General features: G+C 44.3%; 6 protein-coding genes across 6 annotated transcripts; 5 read left to right on the top strand and 1 right to left on the bottom strand.

The window, feature by feature from the left end:
* Positions 1 to 3,155: 3,155 nt before the first annotated feature.
* Positions 3,156 to 4,104, top strand: BDB00DRAFT_866781 (uncharacterized protein; the record flags this gene model as incomplete). The annotated part of the gene is made up of 4 exons (XM_053126261.1): positions 3,156 to 3,199; positions 3,274 to 3,589; positions 3,655 to 3,757; positions 3,887 to 4,104. 4 exons carry the CDS (start codon positions 3,156 to 3,158, stop codon positions 4,102 to 4,104), a joined length of 681 nt encoding a protein of 226 aa, XP_052985561.1.
* Positions 4,105 to 4,161: 57 nt separating this feature from the next.
* On the top strand, positions 4,162 to 4,524 carry BDB00DRAFT_866782 (uncharacterized protein; the record flags this gene model as incomplete). Its single annotated transcript, XM_053126262.1, has 1 exon — positions 4,162 to 4,524. The coding sequence occupies one exon, from the start codon at positions 4,162 to 4,164 to the stop codon at positions 4,522 to 4,524; it is 363 nt and encodes a 120-aa protein (XP_052985562.1).
* A 208-nt stretch (positions 4,525 to 4,732) lies between these two features.
* BDB00DRAFT_228095 (uncharacterized protein) lies at positions 4,733 to 6,199 on the top strand. Its single transcript, XM_053116552.1, has 2 exons — positions 4,733 to 5,991; positions 6,118 to 6,199. The coding sequence occupies exon 1, from the start codon at positions 4,941 to 4,943 to the stop codon at positions 5,979 to 5,981; it is 1,041 nt and encodes a 346-aa protein (XP_052985563.1). The 5' UTR covers positions 4,733 to 4,940; the 3' UTR covers positions 5,982 to 5,991; positions 6,118 to 6,199.
* A 110-nt stretch (positions 6,200 to 6,309) lies between these two features.
* On the bottom strand, positions 6,310 to 8,983 carry BDB00DRAFT_866784 (Sodium/hydrogen exchanger family-domain-containing protein; the record flags this gene model as incomplete). Its single annotated transcript, XM_053126263.1, has 6 exons — positions 6,310 to 7,218; positions 7,311 to 7,631; positions 7,702 to 7,733; positions 7,900 to 7,983; positions 8,117 to 8,837; positions 8,915 to 8,983. The coding sequence occupies 6 exons, from the start codon at positions 8,981 to 8,983 to the stop codon at positions 6,310 to 6,312; spliced, it is 2,136 nt and encodes a 711-aa protein (XP_052985564.1).
* A 134-nt stretch (positions 8,984 to 9,117) lies between these two features.
* On the top strand, positions 9,118 to 11,940 carry BDB00DRAFT_944112 (kinase-like domain-containing protein; the record flags this gene model as incomplete). Its single annotated transcript, XM_053129482.1, has 3 exons — positions 9,118 to 10,038; positions 10,307 to 10,742; positions 11,886 to 11,940. Exons 1-3 carry the CDS (start codon positions 9,492 to 9,494, stop codon positions 11,938 to 11,940), a joined length of 1,038 nt encoding a protein of 345 aa, XP_052985565.1. The 5' UTR covers positions 9,118 to 9,491.
* A 2,709-nt stretch (positions 11,941 to 14,649) lies between these two features.
* BDB00DRAFT_866786 (ABC-2 type transporter-domain-containing protein) lies at positions 14,650 to 19,596 on the top strand (the record flags this gene model as incomplete). The annotated part of the gene is made up of 8 exons (XM_053126264.1): positions 14,650 to 14,797; positions 14,901 to 15,106; positions 15,231 to 15,565; positions 15,637 to 16,709; positions 16,786 to 17,029; positions 17,103 to 18,693; positions 18,772 to 19,165; positions 19,247 to 19,596. The coding sequence occupies 8 exons, from the start codon at positions 14,650 to 14,652 to the stop codon at positions 19,594 to 19,596; spliced, it is 4,341 nt and encodes a 1,446-aa protein (XP_052985566.1).
* Between the last annotated feature and the right edge of the window lie 501 nt (positions 19,597 to 20,097).

Raw genomic sequence — 20,097 nt, forward strand, 5'->3', positions numbered from 1 at the left:
CCCTGATCCTCATTTCTACTCACTGAGCTTAATCAAGACATCAGCTCCCTACTATTTACAACCTTGGACATAACCCATACACATTTTTACCTTACTTTACACTCATATCACTTCACAACCCGTCTGTAATAAACGATATTATTACTGGTGCTCACTACTAAACATACACATAAACCGTTACGCAACTACCTGGAATACCCCAAATTCACCGTAACAATATTGTATGAAAGCAGAACCGGTTAATTGAGGAACGTTGCCTGCATTGATAAGCTTCTGATAGCATGTGAAGTCTACATACCGATGAATAGCCAGACATCAGTTACACGAGTATTGATTGTTTCTGAGAGGTCGGTAAAGAAACGGTCAAGCTATCAATCGCGGTGCACTGGTGAGAGGATATGCTAGGTAGATAATCGCACCTTCATCCTGTGAGCCGCGCCACTGGGTGGTTAGGAAGCAAGGAGAATTAACCGTTATGAAACTTTGCCCGAATAGCACTTTTGTGCTTGGGTCATTCTCGATTATTGGATATTCAGCCAAGGAATAAAATAGTTTCCCGTTGTATTCTTTGTGTTGCTAGGACCTCATGTCCTACATAGTAGTTTGACCTTGCATACTATCGCCTAGTAAATGTCTCTAATTACAGGTGATTCAACACTTCTTTTCAATAAAATATTCAACAGTATATTTTATATGATATCATCAGACTACCTTGCTTGGCAAAATGCCCAATTCAGAGGTACATAATAATGTATATGCTTATCCTTTTTTTGTTCATTCATATTGATGACATGATTGGTCGTAAATTGAAATAGAGTTTGTACCATACTTGGGTGCAGGATGGATCATAAAATAGCTGTTGTAGAAGACGCTCGATAAAATAGCTCAAATCGGCATCTCTATCACCCAAATAATGAAAAGAGCATCACATGATAATGCTGTTAGCGTAAATAGCAACTCATATATGGTCGTTAATAAATATCGCAGAAATGCAAGGACATTATTATATTTTACTGGTTGAGCACGTCTCAGTCTATCAGCAAACACTTGAATTTTAGTCTCTATAACGGCAAAATTTAAACTGTAAACCCAACAACCCTGTAATATTGTGAATTTACGTGCTCATTCAAACGTTTTATATTGGCGTACGGACCTTTTTGTTTTTCTTCTATTTGTGCAGTGCAAGGACCATTCACAAACACGCGGAGACACTATCCGACGGTACAGCTCTGCATGGTGAGACACGTATCATGCGATTCAGATGCATACCAGTGACGCCGCAGCACATTTGTCTACTTGTCCACCCTTTTTCCTTTCCAATGAGAACCCATGGGGATTCACGGAACCTTTTGAGCTTCCGAGTGAGAACTGGAATTTGACGGATGAACTATACGTTAGGCAATAGCTGCTCATAAACATTTTGTATTGATGAATTCAACAGATATGTCATACAAAGACTCGCGATAAGCGAGGGCTATGAATAATTTCCTTCGATGGGCACCCTAGTTTACTCACGCACCTAAAAACGATTCCATATACATATGAATGATCGCTTTGTTTCTGTGGCGCTGTTGTTTGTTGCATCCTTCGTTAATAGATAAAAACAAATAAAAATGCAGGTATGTTCGCTTAGCCTTCTTTCCTTTTTTTTTCTCGTTTCCTTCTTATCGGGCTGTTCGATTGGATATTTCCAACTTACATCGTCTCTAATTAAGATGCGCCTAACAATCACTGTCAGCGTATTATTATCACTGGGACGCTTATAATTATTACTGATCGTTGCAGCACAACGTGATCCGATTCCTGACGATAATAGTAGCAGTTTCCAAATCTACTTGCGCGATTCAACCATCGAAGCTGGTTCACTAGTAAATATATTTGTCGATCATAAGAGTCCTCTCGGTTATACCAGCGCTTTCACCGATGTGACCATCGACAGCAGCAACGACGAGCATGATGATGTTGCCGTTATGTTCAGTTCCTGTCGTCAAAGCAATAAGCTACCGGGAAACATATACCAAACAACTATTAGTAGCCACATGCTCCTTGGATCAGCAAAAATATCGAGAAAGACCGCAAATCGGCTCGTGTGGATTGTGCCATACGACATACCCTATCATAGCGGATGTCTTTTCGTTGCACAGGATAACACCATTCTTACACAGAGTGCTTCGTACGACGTGTTTAGACGATCGAAGCAACGAAAACAACATTGCTATGGTCACTATCATCCAGCAGAAGAAATGAAAGAAGATACATCGTCTTTTCATTTCAATGCAGCTCAGTATCATCGACAGATACAACCATCGTTGCGAAAGCTCCACAGATGTTATACGCCGTAGATAGTCAAGACACCAAAACGAATAGCACAAGTATGTATGCTCTTGATATTTAAACCTTTTTCTTTATCTGACATAAAGTGCATATCCTATATTACATGCTGCACGTGGTTGGTAGAAATCGGAATCATCGGTGCTGGAGCATCTGGGCTCTTCAGTGCATACTTGCTCGAGCAGGCTGGTTTTATATAAGCAAACAATCGAGTTGGAGGGTAGTAAAGTAGTAATAGCAGATATGTATATACATATACAACAAAAGTAGTGCATGCGACGTTCTGATACTGACATTGCTCTTGCTGTTTTTATCCTGGCACACAAAACATACGTACACAGGCGGATCCAAACAGTGTTTTTCGGTAACTCGACGGAATTGTACCAAGAGCTTGGAGCGATGCGATTTCCTTATAGCTACAAGCACAAAAACCGGACTCTTCCCTTACAGGACCAAGCTGTTATTTCCAGCTAGCTAAAGAACTTGACGGGATGAATGCCAAGGAATATCATATTGAGTTTACCCCGTGGTTGCAGTCGACGGATAAGTAATATAGAATGGAACACAGTAAAGTGAAGTCTGGATTGACGATTGTAGCAATGGTCAACCGGGAAAAAATCTAAATTGTATGATACTATTGTTTTTGCCGCGAACAACAATTACAACAACAAAAGTAATTTCGTCTACCATAATGGCTATCGACTTCCAAACGGACGTATACCGACAAAAGGAGACTTGAAGCCAGGTTCAAAAGAGCCACCAGGCGACCTTGTAGAACTTGCCGAGGAGGTCAACAATGCTACGCAACTGTTTCTGAGCGACGAATGGATGGATTCTATGGCAACAAATTTAAAATGAAGCTTTCCAGGTACCTATATGATAGTATTAAAAACTCTTAAAAATTCTTTACACCTTTTTCTCATCCCGCATATTACCAATAAGAATTTTCACATTGAAGCATGCTCTAGACAAAGGATACGATAACTGGACAGAATGGGGATGGCTCCACGAAAAGATGGGCATCAGCATGAATGCTACCGAATACCACCTGGGATCATCTGGACTACACCTGGTGTGGACAAATATGTACGACGTATTTTTCCATGATAAGACGTTTGAATGGCGTACAATCAAAGGTGGAATGAGCCGTTTTACAAACGCATTCCTACCCATGCTTGGAGATAAGATTCGCTATAACACCAGAGTGTCTAAAATCGAATTTTTTCACCAAATTTACGACGATGACAACGAAGCTTTTGTTGATACAGCACCATCTCAACAAAAAGTACTCAACGAAAAAAGCAACGGCATATATCTGTCCAGTGGAAAAACGATCCATCCGATAAAGTGTACCAAACCAAATCATTTGATAATGTCATTGTTTCGGTACCATTTGTAGTGATGCGCACATGGCATTTACCACAAGGTAACGTATCTTTGTCAACATCATGCAATGCATAGGCACGCAGCAGCAACGATAATCATTCTTGCCTTACTGCATATATTAATTGACACTATACACAATTTTGCACTATCTTGCTGATGGTATATGCAGCGTTGCCCTACACATTGAAACGCGCCATCCAAAACCTGGAGCATGGCGATTCCTGCAAAGTCATTCTAGAATTCGAAACGCCATTCTGGCAATACTATGATGAAAAGCCCATACTAGGAGGCTGCGATAGTACAGACTTGCCCATTGGTCTTGTATGCTATCCAACGGCAGCAGTAGCTAAGAAGAAGGGTGTTGACTACAACGACGATAGAGGATAAATACGCGGATTGATGATTGCCAGTTATGCCGACGATAGGCGTATACGCTGGTCATCCATGAGCAAGCAGGAACATGTAGCGCGGGTACTGGAATACATTCAAGAACTCCACGGCTTCATTGTACTAGAGCAGTACACAGGAAACTATGCACGTAAATGTTGGAATCTAGATCCTGCAGCCGGCGCAGCATGGGCAGATCCGTCCGCTGGTCAGCGCACGCTTTTTATTCCTTCGTATCTCAAGTACGCCCAAGGGCTAGTGCATATGGGCGAGCATACAGACATCAAACAATCCTGGATCAGTTCAGCATTGCACTCAGCACTTAGGGGTGTCGCGATGCTCCTTGTTGAGCACGGGTATATTAGCGAGGCAAGGCAGCTGGCTCGGCACTGGAACGCGACGTCTTGGTTGTGGATATAATCAATAAACAAATAAGCTGCTGTGTGTGTGTGTATCATGTAGTACGGAGTTTCGAGTCACGGTTGACAAAGAGTGGAGAGGAGTGGACACGAAGGGCATGCATGGTTTCTCTATTAGGCTTGTCGTAGGTTTGACAAGAAATGAAAAGAGGCGGTTTGAGCCAAAAACTTTTTTCGCTTTTCTTCTGCTACTCCACCCGCTTTGCATATCGTATACGTGATAGGAGGAACCATCTCGAGAGGGGCCGTGTGCATCAATTATTAGATTGACAAACAAAGCAGCAAGCAGCATCTCTTCTTCTTTTCCTCTTTTTCATATCACACGCTCCATATACCACGCACTCTGCACCTCTCAAACTCCACTCTTGTTAGCTACACTCCTTTCCCTTGCTTCTTTTTCTCTCGTCATAAGCCATCATGTCCACCACTGCCACAGCTACAAGCACAACCAACAAACGGTCCAGCAAACGCTTCTCCTTTGCGGGCTTTTCACTGTTCAACAAAACCAGCGCAGCCGAGAAAAGCCAGCCTCCGCCATCTCCACCATCACAGAAACAGGAACAACAAAAAGAACAAGACAGCGACGATGAGCGGAGACGAAGTCGGCGGGCACAGAAATCCCAAAGCCTGTACCTGCAATCGTTCCGTAATCTCACAAACAAGAGACCGACAAGTGCACAGTACGATCCTGCCGAAGCCAATCAGGCCAACCACAAAGAAGTTCGCAGCACCATTCGACGGTCGCTGTCGGCCGTGTTGTATGCTACTCCGCAACAGCAAAAGCAGCAATCAAGCGGGTCGGCGGGGTTAGTCCCCGTGCTGGTTACCCAAGACCTGTCGGATCGGCACGGCGGAATGATCACACCCCATGACGAGAGCGCTAATAAGAAAAAGGCACAAGAAAAAGAGGCGGAAGCGGCAGCCACCAAGGAAAAGAAGCAGCAGCAAGCCATCGAGTACGATAATACATTGGATATCATACCCGACTCGAAGAAGGAGGAGTTGGTCATTATTTGGCAAGGCTACGGATATACCCAACCGATCAACAGCACGGATAGCAACAAGAGAAACATTGACGTTGCCAAGCAAGAACTCGATGATCGTTTTGAAAAGGAGGTGTGGACGAAGTATCGCGGTCTCATCCATCCGCTCCATTTGTTTCAGGATGCTGATGACGAAAACGAGGGCCAGGACAAGTGGGGAGCCCTGAGTGTTGAAGAGCTGCGTCGGTACTTTGATAACTACGGCTCTATGCTGCTCAAGCTTCGAGACCGGAGCATGATGCGCCAACAACGGCAATATCTGGTGATGAACAACAAGGCAAAGGACGACTGGATTTTACCCCAGGCAACAGAAGCAGCATCAGCACCAAGAACGCCGACTTCAGATGCAGCAGCAGCAGCAGCAGCAGCATCAGCATCAGCATCAGCATCAGTAGCCGAGACCTGTAATTCCTAGAAGAAAACCTGTAAAACATCTTATATAACTGTCATAGCCATAATAAATAAGGGGAGATGGACATGTCATTGTCGACCGTCATTAATCTATGTTCTTCACCTCCCTTTTCTACTACTACTACTACTACTACTACTAGCCCCTTGAATCTAATCCCTATAGAGACCTCCTTGGACAGATGCATAATGTAAATCTCAAATGATATCAAACAAACGGGCTGTATAGAAGAAGAAGAAACTTAAAGATAAAGGAAAATCTATAAACGTCATATTATACAAAATGGAGGGGGGGCGGTAGGTAAAGTAATAATCAACCGGAGTAAGTATTTGTTCTAAGCAAATTTATCCGCCGAGTCGTCGAGCGAAATAGATATCACAGGATGATGATCGTCAGGGTCCCTACTATGTTGCTGGTGTTGATGTAAGCGATGATGAGGATGATGATGATGATTAATACTTGCAGCAGCAGCAGCAGCAGCAGAAGAAGAAGACGACGAGGAGGAAGGCAGAATAGATGATGGGATGGTCGACTGGTTTCCAGACGACGTAGTTGGATCGTGGAGGAGCGATGACCGATTCATCAGCTTCCATAGCAGGGGAGTCGATAGCAGGGTTAGCGATGTCACAGCGAGCAGCAGGTAGTACACTTCGCGGGAGATAATATCCAGCTGTTTGGCACGGGATGCGAGCACAAAGCCGAATTCCGAGATCTGCGCCAAGGCAATGGCCATCGTGGAAGACTTGCGGAAGTCGAGTTTGAGGAAGACCAGGATGACGGAGGTTGCAATGTACTTGAATCCAATCACGCCGCCGGCAAGGGTGAGTAGCAGGATTGCTTCGGAGGCCAGGAAGGAAGGATACACATGGAGGCCGATGGATGCAAAGAACAGACATGCAAACAAATCGCGCACAGGCTCAATCACGGCCAGAGCGGACTCAAAGAGGTTTTTCCGAGAGCGCACGATCACGCCTGCGGCAAAGCAACCAATCTCCATTCCGAGACCCAGGTAATCCGAAACAAGGAGCATGACCAGGCAGACAGCGATGGTGCCCAGCACCACCAGTTCGTGATTATAGGCGACCTTTAAATTAGGAAATGCTTTGTGTATAACACGCGGCAACAATGGCATCAGCTTGACAATAGCAAAGCACAGACTGCCAAACACGGAAAACGATAAGGCGATCTTGAGAACTGCAAACAGAACCTGAACACCTGACTCGGCAAGTGCAGGGATGATGGCCTGTCATTATCAGCAGCAGCAACAACAACAACAACAGTGGTTAATGGTCGAGCAACTATCATTGCGAAAGAGAAAAGTGTTTTTTCCTATACCAGCATAAATCCGAGCAGCACATCCTGCATCACCAGTAGACCGTACAAGTGTTCCAAATGGTCCAGCTTGATGCATTTCACCACGACGGCCGTCGAACTCAGACTCACACATGCGCCGACAAAAATAGCTTCCTTCATCGAAGCGCCAAGAATAGCACCCATAATCACAAAAAACAGTACGGTCACCACGAGGATCATCATGGCGCCCCCTAGCACGAGCCGCCACATGGCTCTCAGCTTTTCCAGAGAAAATTCGAGACCCAAGACGAACACGATGAACACGACTCCGAGCTGAGCAAGCGTCTCCGTTTGAATCAGTTCCTAAAATTAATAAATGGACTTTCAGTATGCGATGATGATGGTGTATGCTGTTGTTTCTCCTGAACGTTACCCTGATAAGGTTATAACCCGAAGGGCCTGTCACTACACCGGCCAAGATGTATCCGAAGAAAGCTTTTTGGGTTTTACTTTTGCTTAGCTTTCTTTTTCTCTGTAGCTGTCACCTCTGTTGCTTGCCACGTTGCCAAGGTCATAAATTCTAACCCCCTCCCCACCCTCTCACAGTTTTACTAAAAATAAGACACTCTACCAGGGAGACCCATTATCGAAAATAGCCAGCCAAACCCAAACGAGGTCACGACGATCAAAATGAAATCATGCAACAGTTGCATATCTACAACATGTGGATGTAAGTAGGGTGCATTAGCATTGTATACATCCGCTCTCTTGTTATACAAGCGTCACACGGATGACCTGCACACACACACACACGTTCTCTCTCTCTCCTCTGCAGATATAGCATATACCTTCATAGATCACAGTCGTATCAAACGGTCTCGTCATGATGTATTCATTGTTGTCTTGGTCGATCAAAACCGCATTTTCATCCTCTTGCGTATCCTCATCATTCAATTTCAGCACAGTCTCGATTGTTGCGCCTTCGCCTGATGAAGGGAACGCTAGATTATGTTGGTGCATGCCTTGTTCTAGCTGGTCCGCATTTTGACGGACGTCCTGCAACATTCCGTGGAGCATTTCTTGGATTGCTTCGCGTGAGTCGGGCGCATCGCCTTCACTATGCACATGATGCGGTGTATATCCAGTCACTGCTGTCTTTGGCGACTTTTCAATGGCTGCTTCCTCGTCATTGCCCTCAAGGTCTTTGGGTGGCGGTGGCGATTGAGTCATTCTGCTAAGCTCATCGAACGAGTGCGATTTAAGGTGGACGTGCGATTCTTTGATGGCTAGTTGGAAATCAAAGGTCAACTTTAGGGCCGGTGTTCTGAAGTCGTAGGTGCCGTGTTTTCGATGGACGGTCTGGCCGTAGATCTCAAACATGCCAAAGACGAGATTCTCGAATGCTGTAAAATCATCCAGTTTCACGCCTGCAAGTCGAAAGAGCCCTGCGTCATTGTCTGCGTTGTATGCTTTTATGCTGTCATGGAAGCGTTGCTTTTCAAGCTGCAGCTCGTGCTTATATTGCTGTCCCTGTTGGAGAACAGCGTGAATCTGGGAAGCATCCAAGGTCTATTGAATGTAATCGATCGAGTCACAATTATGCATGTTGTGTTTTTTTTTTTAAATCGATTCTCGACTGAACCTACCTGAGGATCGCCAGTAACGGTGCCTAAACAGAAGAGTAGAAAGGCAAGTGAAAGGAGAGCCAGGTTCATTTGGGGGTGGGGTGGGGCTTATGGCAGGGTGGTGGCAAAACAGACGCACGCACGCACTACACAACTATATTTACAGAGGGAGTGTGCAAGAGAGTAGGAGACCAGGAGAGGAGAGGAGAGGAGAGGAGAGGAGAAAGAGCTTTAGCGCTGGTGTGCGTGTGGTCGATATGCCTGGTGACCCAAGTGAGTTGTGTTCTGGATCCACCCCCCATTTTTAAGCGGTAACCCTTCCCCACCCAGGCAACACCTTCCCCCCTCCCCCCAAATTCAGATTCGCATTAACGACGGTTTCCAGCAAACAAAAAAAATATAAAAAGGGGCCTTCATTTTACGGCTCTTTCCTTTTTCTTCTTTCTTCTTCCTTGCGTGTTTATGCCCTGTTTTTCTGTTTTCTTCTTCTTCTTTACCTTCTTCTTGTTGTAGACGATCCAAACTTCGTCACATAACCTATTTCCACATATCTTCTCTACTACACCACCAACCCACTGTACCAATACGACCTACTACTATGAACAGCACAAGTCTGCCGGCCGGAACAATGATCCACGACAGCCTCGAGATCGTCGAAACACTCGGCCTCGGGGCATACGGACGTGTCTATCTCGGACGTGACATTCGCAGTAAGCAGCAGTATGCCATTAAAACCCTCGCGCAAGAGGGCTTGGACAGCCGCCAGAGAGCGTTGCAGCGCTGTGAGATGACACTTCACGCCAAACTCTCACACTCAAACATCATCCGACTTGAACGGATTGTCAAACAAAAACAGTTTGTGCATGTCGTGCTTGAGCACAGCCCCGAGGGAGATCTGTTTACTGCCATCACGGATCACAACATGTACTATGGCCGCCACGACCGCATCAGACGCGTGTTCTTGCAACTGATCAATGCCTTGAGGTACTGTCATGAACGCCACGTTTATCACCGGGACCTGAAGCCTGAAAACATTCTGGTGTTTGATCAAGGACAGACACTCAAGCTTGCAGACTTTGGCCTTGCTACTTCAGAGTCGATTGCCACCGACTATGGCTGTGGAAGCACATTTTACTTTTCACCAGGTAATTCATTGTCCATCAACACGCTTACACGCGGAAGAAAGAAAGCAGGGTCGTAGAAGCACAGACCACCATGCCCTCTGCCACCGACTAGTGCACATCGTGTGCCACTCTACATATCCTCCTGCTATGGGTGCTTGTACTCTCTCTCTCTTTCTGTGTGTCTGTGTGTCTGTCTGTTTGCTTGTGCTATGTGTTTTGAGTCACCTGAAAGATACTAATAAGGTTTTGGCGCGGTTTTGTTATTGTGCCACGCCCCCATCTTTAATAGAATGTCAAGGTGACGATCTCGCAAATCGGACTGGCTATGCTACTGCACCAAACGACGTTTGGGCACTCGGCGTAGTCTTAATCAACCTAGCCGCTCGCAGGAATCCTTGGCGACAGGCCTGTCTCGACGACGAGACCTTCCGGGCCTATCTGGCAGACCGCAACTATCTATTAAAGATTCTGCCCATCTCGCAGGAGCTCAACTGCATTCTTAAAAGGATCTTTTGCATCGACCCTAAGCGACGCATCAGTCTGGATGAGCTCGAAGCAAGCATCCGTGGATGCAAGTATTTCACACGCACGTCCGAAGTCGAGCGCTATGAGAATGATGTCGCAAAGACAGCATCAGCAGCAAATAATGCTACCAACACCATGACCAAGCTTCAAGACATTTTCCCACCATCGCCACCAACCACGCCACGCACCGACCGGAATCTGTCCTCGCTCTTCTTCCCACCGTCACCACCGTCACCAACACCATCATCATCATCACATCATCATGATGTTGTTAAAGAGGCTCTAGCTACTACATCTAATAATAAACATCATCCTACGCCGCCATCACCATCCTCTTCAACAGCATCGTCTACTACTACTACTACGATTTCTACCTCTGTTCGGTGCTCGTAAAAGCTATCCTCACAAACTTATGCTCCACCCTACTCCCCCCCCTCTTCTTCTCTCTTACTAAACACACACCCCCTTTCAAGCATTACCCTTTCTCTTCTGTTCATCCCCGCTATATATTATTGCCAATGCTTCTTCCCCTTGAATTTCCTTTTTGCATCTTGACCCTTTCGCTGTTCTAGACCTCACACTGTATATGTCTTTCTCTTCTTCCTTTTTTTATCCGCTGTTATATCCCTTTTCTTCTATTTATGTCACCTATTTACCGAGAGCAAACCCACTATCACCTATACATATTATGCATCATCCCTTCATCTCTATACCAACATTTGTAGCTATATCACTCACCTGCACCAACAACAATACCCCCTTTCCTACTATTTCGATATATGTAATCAGCCCGACATCACATCACTCTACCATCATACCCCTAGTAGTTCCCACCTCTTGTTGTTCTATTTGCTTTTTCCAGCATTGTTCCTATTGTATATGTATTCTGCGCCGACGAGAATTACGCCGGATAAACGCATTAAAAGAAACCTGCACATGTCTAAAATTGCCTTTTCTGGTGTGGGGTTGCCTTCTCTTACTCACTATGCATTTCAGTCCTCACGACCAAGTAGTGGTAGCTTGTGCTGCTGGTATGTAGCCGTTAGCTGCCGGTGACTGCACATCATACATAATAGAGACTCTACAAACCCAATCACATGCTTTTTTTTATTCCAATAAACACTTATAACAACAGCTTCTACTTACATGCGTGCATGTACACCATCCGTTTGTTGAGATGACAACTGCCGGTCAACCCCGCAATATTTCATCCGCACCATCATAATAAGTGTGTTGCAGAAGTACTCTGTACATAAATGTGTCCCTCTCCTCCTCCCCGTCTATGTGTACGTACCGCATAGAACCCTGCCTTTTCTTCTTTATGAAAAAAACAAAAAACAAAGAAACTGCCTTAATGCAAACAACATCAGTTCTTTTTTCTTTGCATTGGTTGCCTAAAATTGCCTATTTCGGAAGCACATTTTCCGTCAAACTTTAAAGTGCGGTATTTTTCCGGCCCTATCACGGACTCATTGGTCAAAGAGAATGCGTAAAGTGAAGAAGATCGACCCCTTTGTGAACAGTACATACACAGCATATTTTAAAGTCACGCGGTGCAATAAGTACTCGCTGCCCTTATTGGCTCCTGGTAAACCGACCTATTTTCTAAACATGGTTGATTTTTTAAAATAGAAACGATGGGACTATGAATAATGCCAAGAGCCGTAATTAAAGGGTACAACGAGGGCTAAAAAGAAATTCTTGAGTACTTTTATTTTCAGTTATTTAGGAAATGAAGAAGCCGCGTAGATTTGCATAGTGGTAATTATGGAAATTGCGCGGTACTGATCATAAGCAAGTCTCAAAAGTAAAACATGTTATAAGATCATATCATAAAGTTCATTAGTACCTCGCCTCAAGGGTTGTTGTGAGCGCCATTTTTATAAAGACGTCACCTGATATATAACAAGCACACACCATCTTAGCCCACGTAACACTTTGTCAAACTTTGAGAGAAGCAACATCTGAAGGATCTTGTCCTACACGAAACCGAGGATTGCGAGTAGTGCCAATCGAATCTTAGCACATTAATGTACGTGTATAACTGCTTGGTGATTTCAAACTTATGATACCTGCATCATGACTTCATCATATGTTCCAAAATGAATGTAGTCAACAGGGAGAATTGTTCATTTTCCTTTCTTCTCCCTGATACTATGTACTGTGCTGCTAATGCTTCATTTGTAACAAGGAAGAGAAGAAATACGGTGGCTCTTCTCGCTGCATATGATAGTGGTTTAGCGCATGATAATACTATCTTACATTTACTGATGTTGGGAGTTGCATACAAGCACTCTAGATCTGATCATATAAGGAAAAATTGTAAGAACCAAGTTGCTTGGACTGCAAGATCTCTCCTTCTCCCCTCTCTAGACCTGTATCTGTCACATGTCATCATCTTACTTCAAACAAATATAAACAAACAAGGTGGCGGGGCGGAGGTGGGGTGCATCACCCCAAATCACGGCCCTTTTTGCCCAAAGGCGCGCGGGGTACTGCTGCGGCTGCGTGTGTACTGCTGCGCATATGTGTATATAAATAATATGTATACATGTAACTGTGCTTGCAATATGCAAAGATGGCATCTCCGTATGTAACATAGTGTATGTATCGGAATCGAAAAATGATCCTTCACCAGCCATTTGATAACCCGTACGCTATTCCGCCGTATTGTTGCTTTTTGGAAATGCCGAGGCTGCATATTTAGTGCAAAGCTAGCTGCATGTAGATTAGCGCCGGCAGCATGAGTCGTTTCCTTTGGTCATGGTTGAATATAGCCCAACATATTTGATCATAATAGCTGCTAGTTGGTAAGAAAAGTCCAGTTAGTAATGAATTAACCTTGTGGATGTGTTGCTGCTTTTAGCTGGTCCAGTCGGTTTTTTTTTGTGCTAATACTATATTGGTAAGTCTAGTTTGAGCTGTTGGCACGGGCCGTGTTATGATCAGATCACATCATCCTGCAAAGTTTCAAAGGTGTGGAAAAAAAAGATTCCGAACTCTTTATGACACTTTTCATTGATGGTAATGAAGCATTGGTCCGTGGCACTGCTACACACAGTATATAAATGTAGCTTATTATCATTCTGCTCGCCGTGAACGTCACTAGCGATGATATATTCACAAATAAACAACGTAGCTGGCTTTGTTAACGTCAGACTCATTATCTATTTACCCCAACAAACAGCTAACTATGATATAGACACCCATACCCCGGTTGTTTTTGCTTTGTTTTTACCTGCATACTTGTGGTGTCCACTGCTATCCTTTTAAAAAAATAAAATAAATACCTAAACGGCTTGCTTTTATAATGCTGCTTCGTCTGCTCTATCCTTGATATCTTCTGTATAGTATTTAATGAGCCAAGATTTGAGGAAATGTGTCACAGGATCCAGGCTTCCTTTTGTGACAATTGTATTTTCTACTCTGCCAGTCTGAAGAAGACGTTTCGATCGGTAAGTGTGCTTACTGCCTTTTAGAGAATCATTTAATGCACAGAGATCAAAAGGCCTTTATAGCACAGAGTTTTTTAGAGGCTCTCCTTTATCCTTCTTTTCTTCGAAATCAATGCTTGTCAAAAAGCTCGACTGTTCTTTATCAGATCGGCAGTATCCATGATTGATCTGTTTGAAACACAAACCTGTGTCACTGAAAAAAATCAAAATTACCAAATTTGGAAAAAACAGAAATTCATTTGACCTTTCTCGGCCCCTCGAAATGGTGATTTTGTTCGTATTTCTGTCATGGTTGATTTACATAGCGACACACAGACCAACCTGTTTATGGAAAACTCCTTGATTGATAAATAAAGCGCTTTCGGATTGTTTGGGTGGTTTCGGCCCTAAACTCCATCGGATCCGTTCGAAGAAGGCGTCGGTGTGGAAGATTAATCAACCGAAGCGCGGGTCAGAAGCGACGGATACACACTTTAAAGAACGGTCCGAATTGCCTCCGTCTCCGAGCGATCTACTATACATCATTAAGGAAGTTCTTCCAGATCGGCGCAAAAAAGCTTCCGTCTCCACAAGTATATACAGTGAATCTGTATCTGCTGTTTTCATGATTAATCCGACGCTCTTTATCTTTCTTTGTACCAGTATTGTTCTTATGGATAAAGAGAAAGCTCAAATATCGCAACAATATCGGCAACAACGTAGTAATAACGATGACAAGACGTCAGTTGAGACAGTCCTTGAACCTATCGGTTCAAAAGGCAGCTATGGTGAGCCGAACGCTAATATTGTAGATGTCGATGGTAAGAGATCACAATTTCATTTGACATGACGTACTGACATCAAGAAACATATACTACAATCAATTGACGTTCTTAATTCTTTTCTTTTGACCCATCTAAATAGCTGCTATTGGTGAATACCACGAGTTGAAACGCGGACTCTCCCGGATCAGCAGAAAATCAACAAACGCCAGTAAAGTTGAAGAGGGTGTTGTCACCCAAGAAGAGTTCAGTCTCGATGACTTTTTACACGGAATGAACAACGACGCTCAAGAAGCCGGCCATGTCCCTAAACACCTTGGGCTCGTCTTCCGTGATCTCACAGTTGAGGTATATAAATTAGATCTCTTTCCAGTAATCAAAAAGCTATTACCGAAAACAAACACGACGAAACTTTTTCTTCTTGATTATCATTAACAATTCATCACATACACCGCGTCTCATATTTTATCAGGGCCTCGGTGCTGATGCGCATACCATTCGTACAAACCTGAGTGACTTGATGGCAGCTCTTCAATTCTGGAAAGTCTTTGGCATCGGTAAAAAGACTTCAAAAAAGACGATTCTCCGTGGTCTTGACGGTTTCTGCAAGGATGGTGAAATGCTTCTCGTTCTCGGTCGTCCTGGTGCTGGTTGTACCAGTTTGCTTAAAGTCTTGGCTAATATGCGCGGCTCTTTTACCAAGGTCGATGGTCAAGTCAGCTACGGAGGTATTGATCACGAGACATTCGGTAAATATTACCGTGGCCAAGCCATCTATAACGAAGAAGAAGATCAACATTACCCAACGTAAGTCATCTTTGTAGTCTTTGAACATGAACGGATGACGCATACTAATGGAAGGCCTGCAATAGACTTAGTACGCGACAAACACTGCAGTTCGCCTTACGTTGCAAGACTCCTGGTACTCGACTGCCTGATGAGACTAGCAAAGACTTTGTTGAGAAAATTATTTACTTGCTCGGCAACATGCTAGGTCTTACACGACAGATGCCTACCATAGTTGGTAATGCCTTTGTACGCGGCCTTTCTGGTGGTGAGCGCAAGCGTCTCTCTATTGCCGAGGTCATGACAACACAGAGTTCAATCAACTGCTGGGATTGTTCCACGCGTGGCCTGGACGCCGCTTCTGCCCTCGATTATGTCCGTTCGCTCCGCATCATGACCGACGTTTTCAAAAAGACAACCATTTCCACATTGTACCAAGCATCCAATAGCATCTACAGCTTGTATGACAAAGTCTTGCTACTTGATGATGGCTACTGTATCTATTTTGGCCCAGCCGACGAAGCAAAAGCCTACTTTGAAAACCTTGGATTCTACTGCCCGCCTCGCAAGTCGATTCCAGATTTCCTCACCGGCCTCTGTAATCCCGTAGAGCGTGAAATCAAGCCTGGTTTTGAAAACACCGCGCCACAGCACGCATCTGAATTCCAAGCCCGGTACTATGAATCCACTATCCACAAGCGTTTGATGGCCGAGCTCGAGAATTACGAGCAACTGATCGAACGTAATAACCCATCTGAAACTTTCAAGAACGCTGTTGTCGCCGAGCATCAAAAGGGCGCACTCAAAAAGTCTCCATACACCGCTTCCTTTTGGCAGCAAGTCATGGCATTGACAGTTCGTCAGTACCATCTACTGATCAAGGACCATCATGGCAACTTTTCTCGCTATGGTACGATTTTCGTCCAAGGTTTGATATCTGCATCATGTTTCTACAAGATGCCCATGACGGCTGCAGGTGCCTTCTCTCGCGGTGGTGCTCTATTCTTTGCGTTGCTCTTCAACTCGCTGATTTCACAGACGGAAATGGTGAATTATTTGACCGGTAAACCTATCCTGGCCAAGCAGAAGCATTTTGCCATGTTCCAGCCGTCTGCGTTTTACATTGCCCAAGTCATTATGGATGTACCTTACGCCATTGTTCAAGGTAAAGATTATAATCACTGATATGCTAGATAATAAGTAATGTTCTGATAAGCTTATAATTTCTCTATGATTTTTAGTTGTCATTTTTGCTCTGTGTTCGTACTTCCTGATGGGTCTTAATCTGGATGCCGGTCATTGGTTCGGGTACTGTCTCATCTTATTCTTTCTGAACATGATGATGAACGGTTTCTTTCGTCTTTTCGGTGCCATCTGTAAGAATTTCTATTTGGGTACGGAAATCTCTGGTATTTTTCTGGTGGCCATGATGACCTATACCGGCTATGTCATTCCGTACAAGACGATGCATCCTTGGTTGTATTGGTAAGAAGCTATCATTTCCTGCAAGCTAACATTATTTCTAAACATTTTTTGCTCTTTGTTTTACCCTACATAGGATTTACTGGATTAACCCCATGGGCTATGCTTACAAGGCACTGATTATCAACGAGATGCGCGGTCAGGTCTACTCGTGTGAAGGCGAAGGAAACTCTATTCCATTCGGCCCTGGCTATGAAGCGTGGGCAAACAAGGTCTGCACCATGAAAGGAGCTGTACCCGGTGAAAACGTTGTGCGTGGTGACGACTACCTTCGCGAAGCACTCAGCTACGAGCCATCCCAACAATGGGCACCTTATTTCGTGGCTGTGGTTGCATTCTTCCTTTTCTTCACCGTGGTCATTGCTGGTATCATGGAATTCTCGGATGCTATGAAAGGCGGATCCATCACCAAACTGTATCATCCCGGCAAAGCTCCAAAATCCCGTACCGACGAAGAGGAAGATGAAAGACGCAAGAAGCAACAAGAGGTTACCAACAATATGGAAGGTCTTGCTACCGGTACAACATTTTCCTGGCACCACATTCACTACGAGGTTCCGTTCAAAGGTGGTCCACTGCACTTGCTCAATGACATTTCCGGTATTGTCAAGCCTGGCCATTTGACAGCTCTCATGGGTTCTTCGGGTGCGGGTAAAACTACCCTTCTCGATGTGTTGGCAAAGCGCAAGACCATTGGCAAGGTAGATGGCCGTGTCTATCTCAACAACGAAGCCTTGATGTCTGATTTCGAACGCATCACCGGTTACTGCGAGCAAATGGACATTCACCAGCCGGCAGTCACTGTGCGCGAGGCCATGCGATTCTCTGCTTACTTGCGCCAGAATGAAAATGTTCCCAAGGCCGAAAAGGACGAATATGTTGAGCAGATTTTGACGTTGCTCGAAATGGAAGACATTGCAGATGCACAGATCGGTGTTCTAGAAGAAGGCACGGGTATTTCTGTCGAGGAACGCAAACGCCTTACTATCGGTATGGAGCTCGTTGCTAAGCCCAAGTTGCTCTTTTTGGACGAGCCTACTTCTGGTTTGGATGCCCAAAGTTCGTTTAACATTGTCCGGTTTATTCGCAAGCTCGCTGACTGTGGTTGGCCCGTCCTGTGTACGATTCATCAGCCTTCTTCTATCTTGTTTGAGCACTTTGATCATCTATTGCTTTTGGTTCGTGGTGGCAAAACTGCTTACTACGGGGAAATTGGCAAGGATGCCCGTATCATGATTGACTACTTTGAATCGAACGGCGGTCCTACTTGTTCGCCTGACGCCAACCCTGCAGAATACATTTTGGAGGTCGTTGGTGCTGGTACGGCTGGAAAGGCGACACGCGACTGGGCTGAGATTTGGACCAACTCACCACAGGCTCAGTCTCTTGAGGAAGAACTCGAAGATATTCATCAGGTTGCTGAGGAACATCCCAAGCGCGAATCACTAGCATATGCCACATCGTTCTGGACGCAATTCTGGCTTGTTTACAAACGTATCAACATTGCTTACTGGCGATCTCCCGAATACAACATTGGTCGTTTCATTACCCTTGAAGGCATTGCATTGATCACTGGTTTCACGTATTGGAAGATGTCATACACGACCTCGGATATGCAAAACCGTCTCTTCTTCTTGCTATCCACCTTCATTATGGCCGTTCTTTTGGTAACTTTCTTTGCTTCTATTTCCCGTATTTAACAGAAGACTTACATACTTTTATTACCTTCTTTTTACTTTATACAGATCATCTTGTCCCAACCAAAATTCATGACTGAAAGACTCTACTTCCGTCGCGAGTACGCGTCGCGCTACTATGGCTGGGTGCCGTTCTCCATTGCATCGATCCTTGTAGAAATTCCATATATTCTGGTAATCTGTGCACTTTATATGTGCGGATTCTACTGGACTGCTGGTTTGGTCAACACGTCTGAAGCATGTGGTTACTTTTACTTGATGTTTGTATTCTTTGTATGCTGGGCCGTTTCTCTTGGTTTTGTCATTGCTGCCTTTTCTGAGCATGCCACGATGGCTTCTGTAATCAACCCATTATTTATCTCCATGCTGATCCTCTTTGCCGGTATGATGCAATCTCCAAGCGCTATGCCACACTTTTGGAGCTCCTGGATGTACTGGTTGGGTAAGATTTTGAAACACGTTGGCTCTTTTTTCTCACTTTCTGTTCTTGATACTCACAACTGGAAATATTACATTGTTTTAGATCCTTTTCATTACTATCTAGAAGGTCTAGCCACAAATGAAATGCGAGACCTGCCGGTTGAATGCAAGGAACTCGACGTCGCCACGTTTTACCCACCTGAAGGCCAAACATGCGGCGAGTACAGCGCCAATTTCTTCGCAAACGGTGCCACAGGCTATATCGTGAACGAAAATGCAACAGACATTTGCGAATACTGCTCTTACAAGTCTGGTCAAGAATTCTACTCGAGCTTATACCAATGGGATGCAGGCAACAAATGGCGAAATCTCGGTATCATGATTTGCTACTTCATTTTCAACGTATTTGTATTTGTTATCCTTTGCTTTTTCAAGAGAAAGGCTAGACGATAGACAAAGTTTATACTGTGCTTTCTTTGTTTCTGTCCAACTTCTTTATTCATTCATCACCCAAAACTGTATATTATTTCTGTAATATCTCCTCAACCATCAATTTATCATACAGTCTAATTATTAGTACATAACTAGAGTTTTTTTTTGTTATATCATACCTTCATAAATTTTATAAATGCTCTTGATATCATAATCGAGCCTACTACTGTAGCAACTCACCTTCTTAAAACAAGAGTAGCATCATATATAAGAAAGTCTTACTTTATTATATTGCAGCTGATATGGCAGCACCTGCTAGGTACAGTGGTTCCCCGTTTAATTTCACTCTCAATAAGATAAACCCTCAGTTATTTCAACTTTTTTCTATACCCCCTTTAAGCATAGAACACTGCTTGAATCACCCTCGTTTTGTGTCAACCCTCAGTAGTCTCAACACTTTATAGACCCCCTTTGAGGTTGAAATAAACGGGGAACCACTGTAGTCAATTTGTCGTGCTAAAG

This window comes from Zychaea mexicana, assembly GCF_025766255.1.
Source record: "Zychaea mexicana strain RSA 1403 chromosome Unknown BDB00scaffold_2, whole genome shotgun sequence".
Classification (NCBI taxonomy): domain Eukaryota; kingdom Fungi; phylum Mucoromycota; class Mucoromycetes; order Mucorales; family Lichtheimiaceae; genus Zychaea; species Zychaea mexicana.

Bases quoted from the DNA above. Each gene is read 5' to 3' on its own strand.
- BDB00DRAFT_228095 (XM_053116552.1), top strand. From the start codon at position 4,941: ATGTCCACCACTGCCACAGCTACAAGCACAACCAACAAACGGTCCAGC.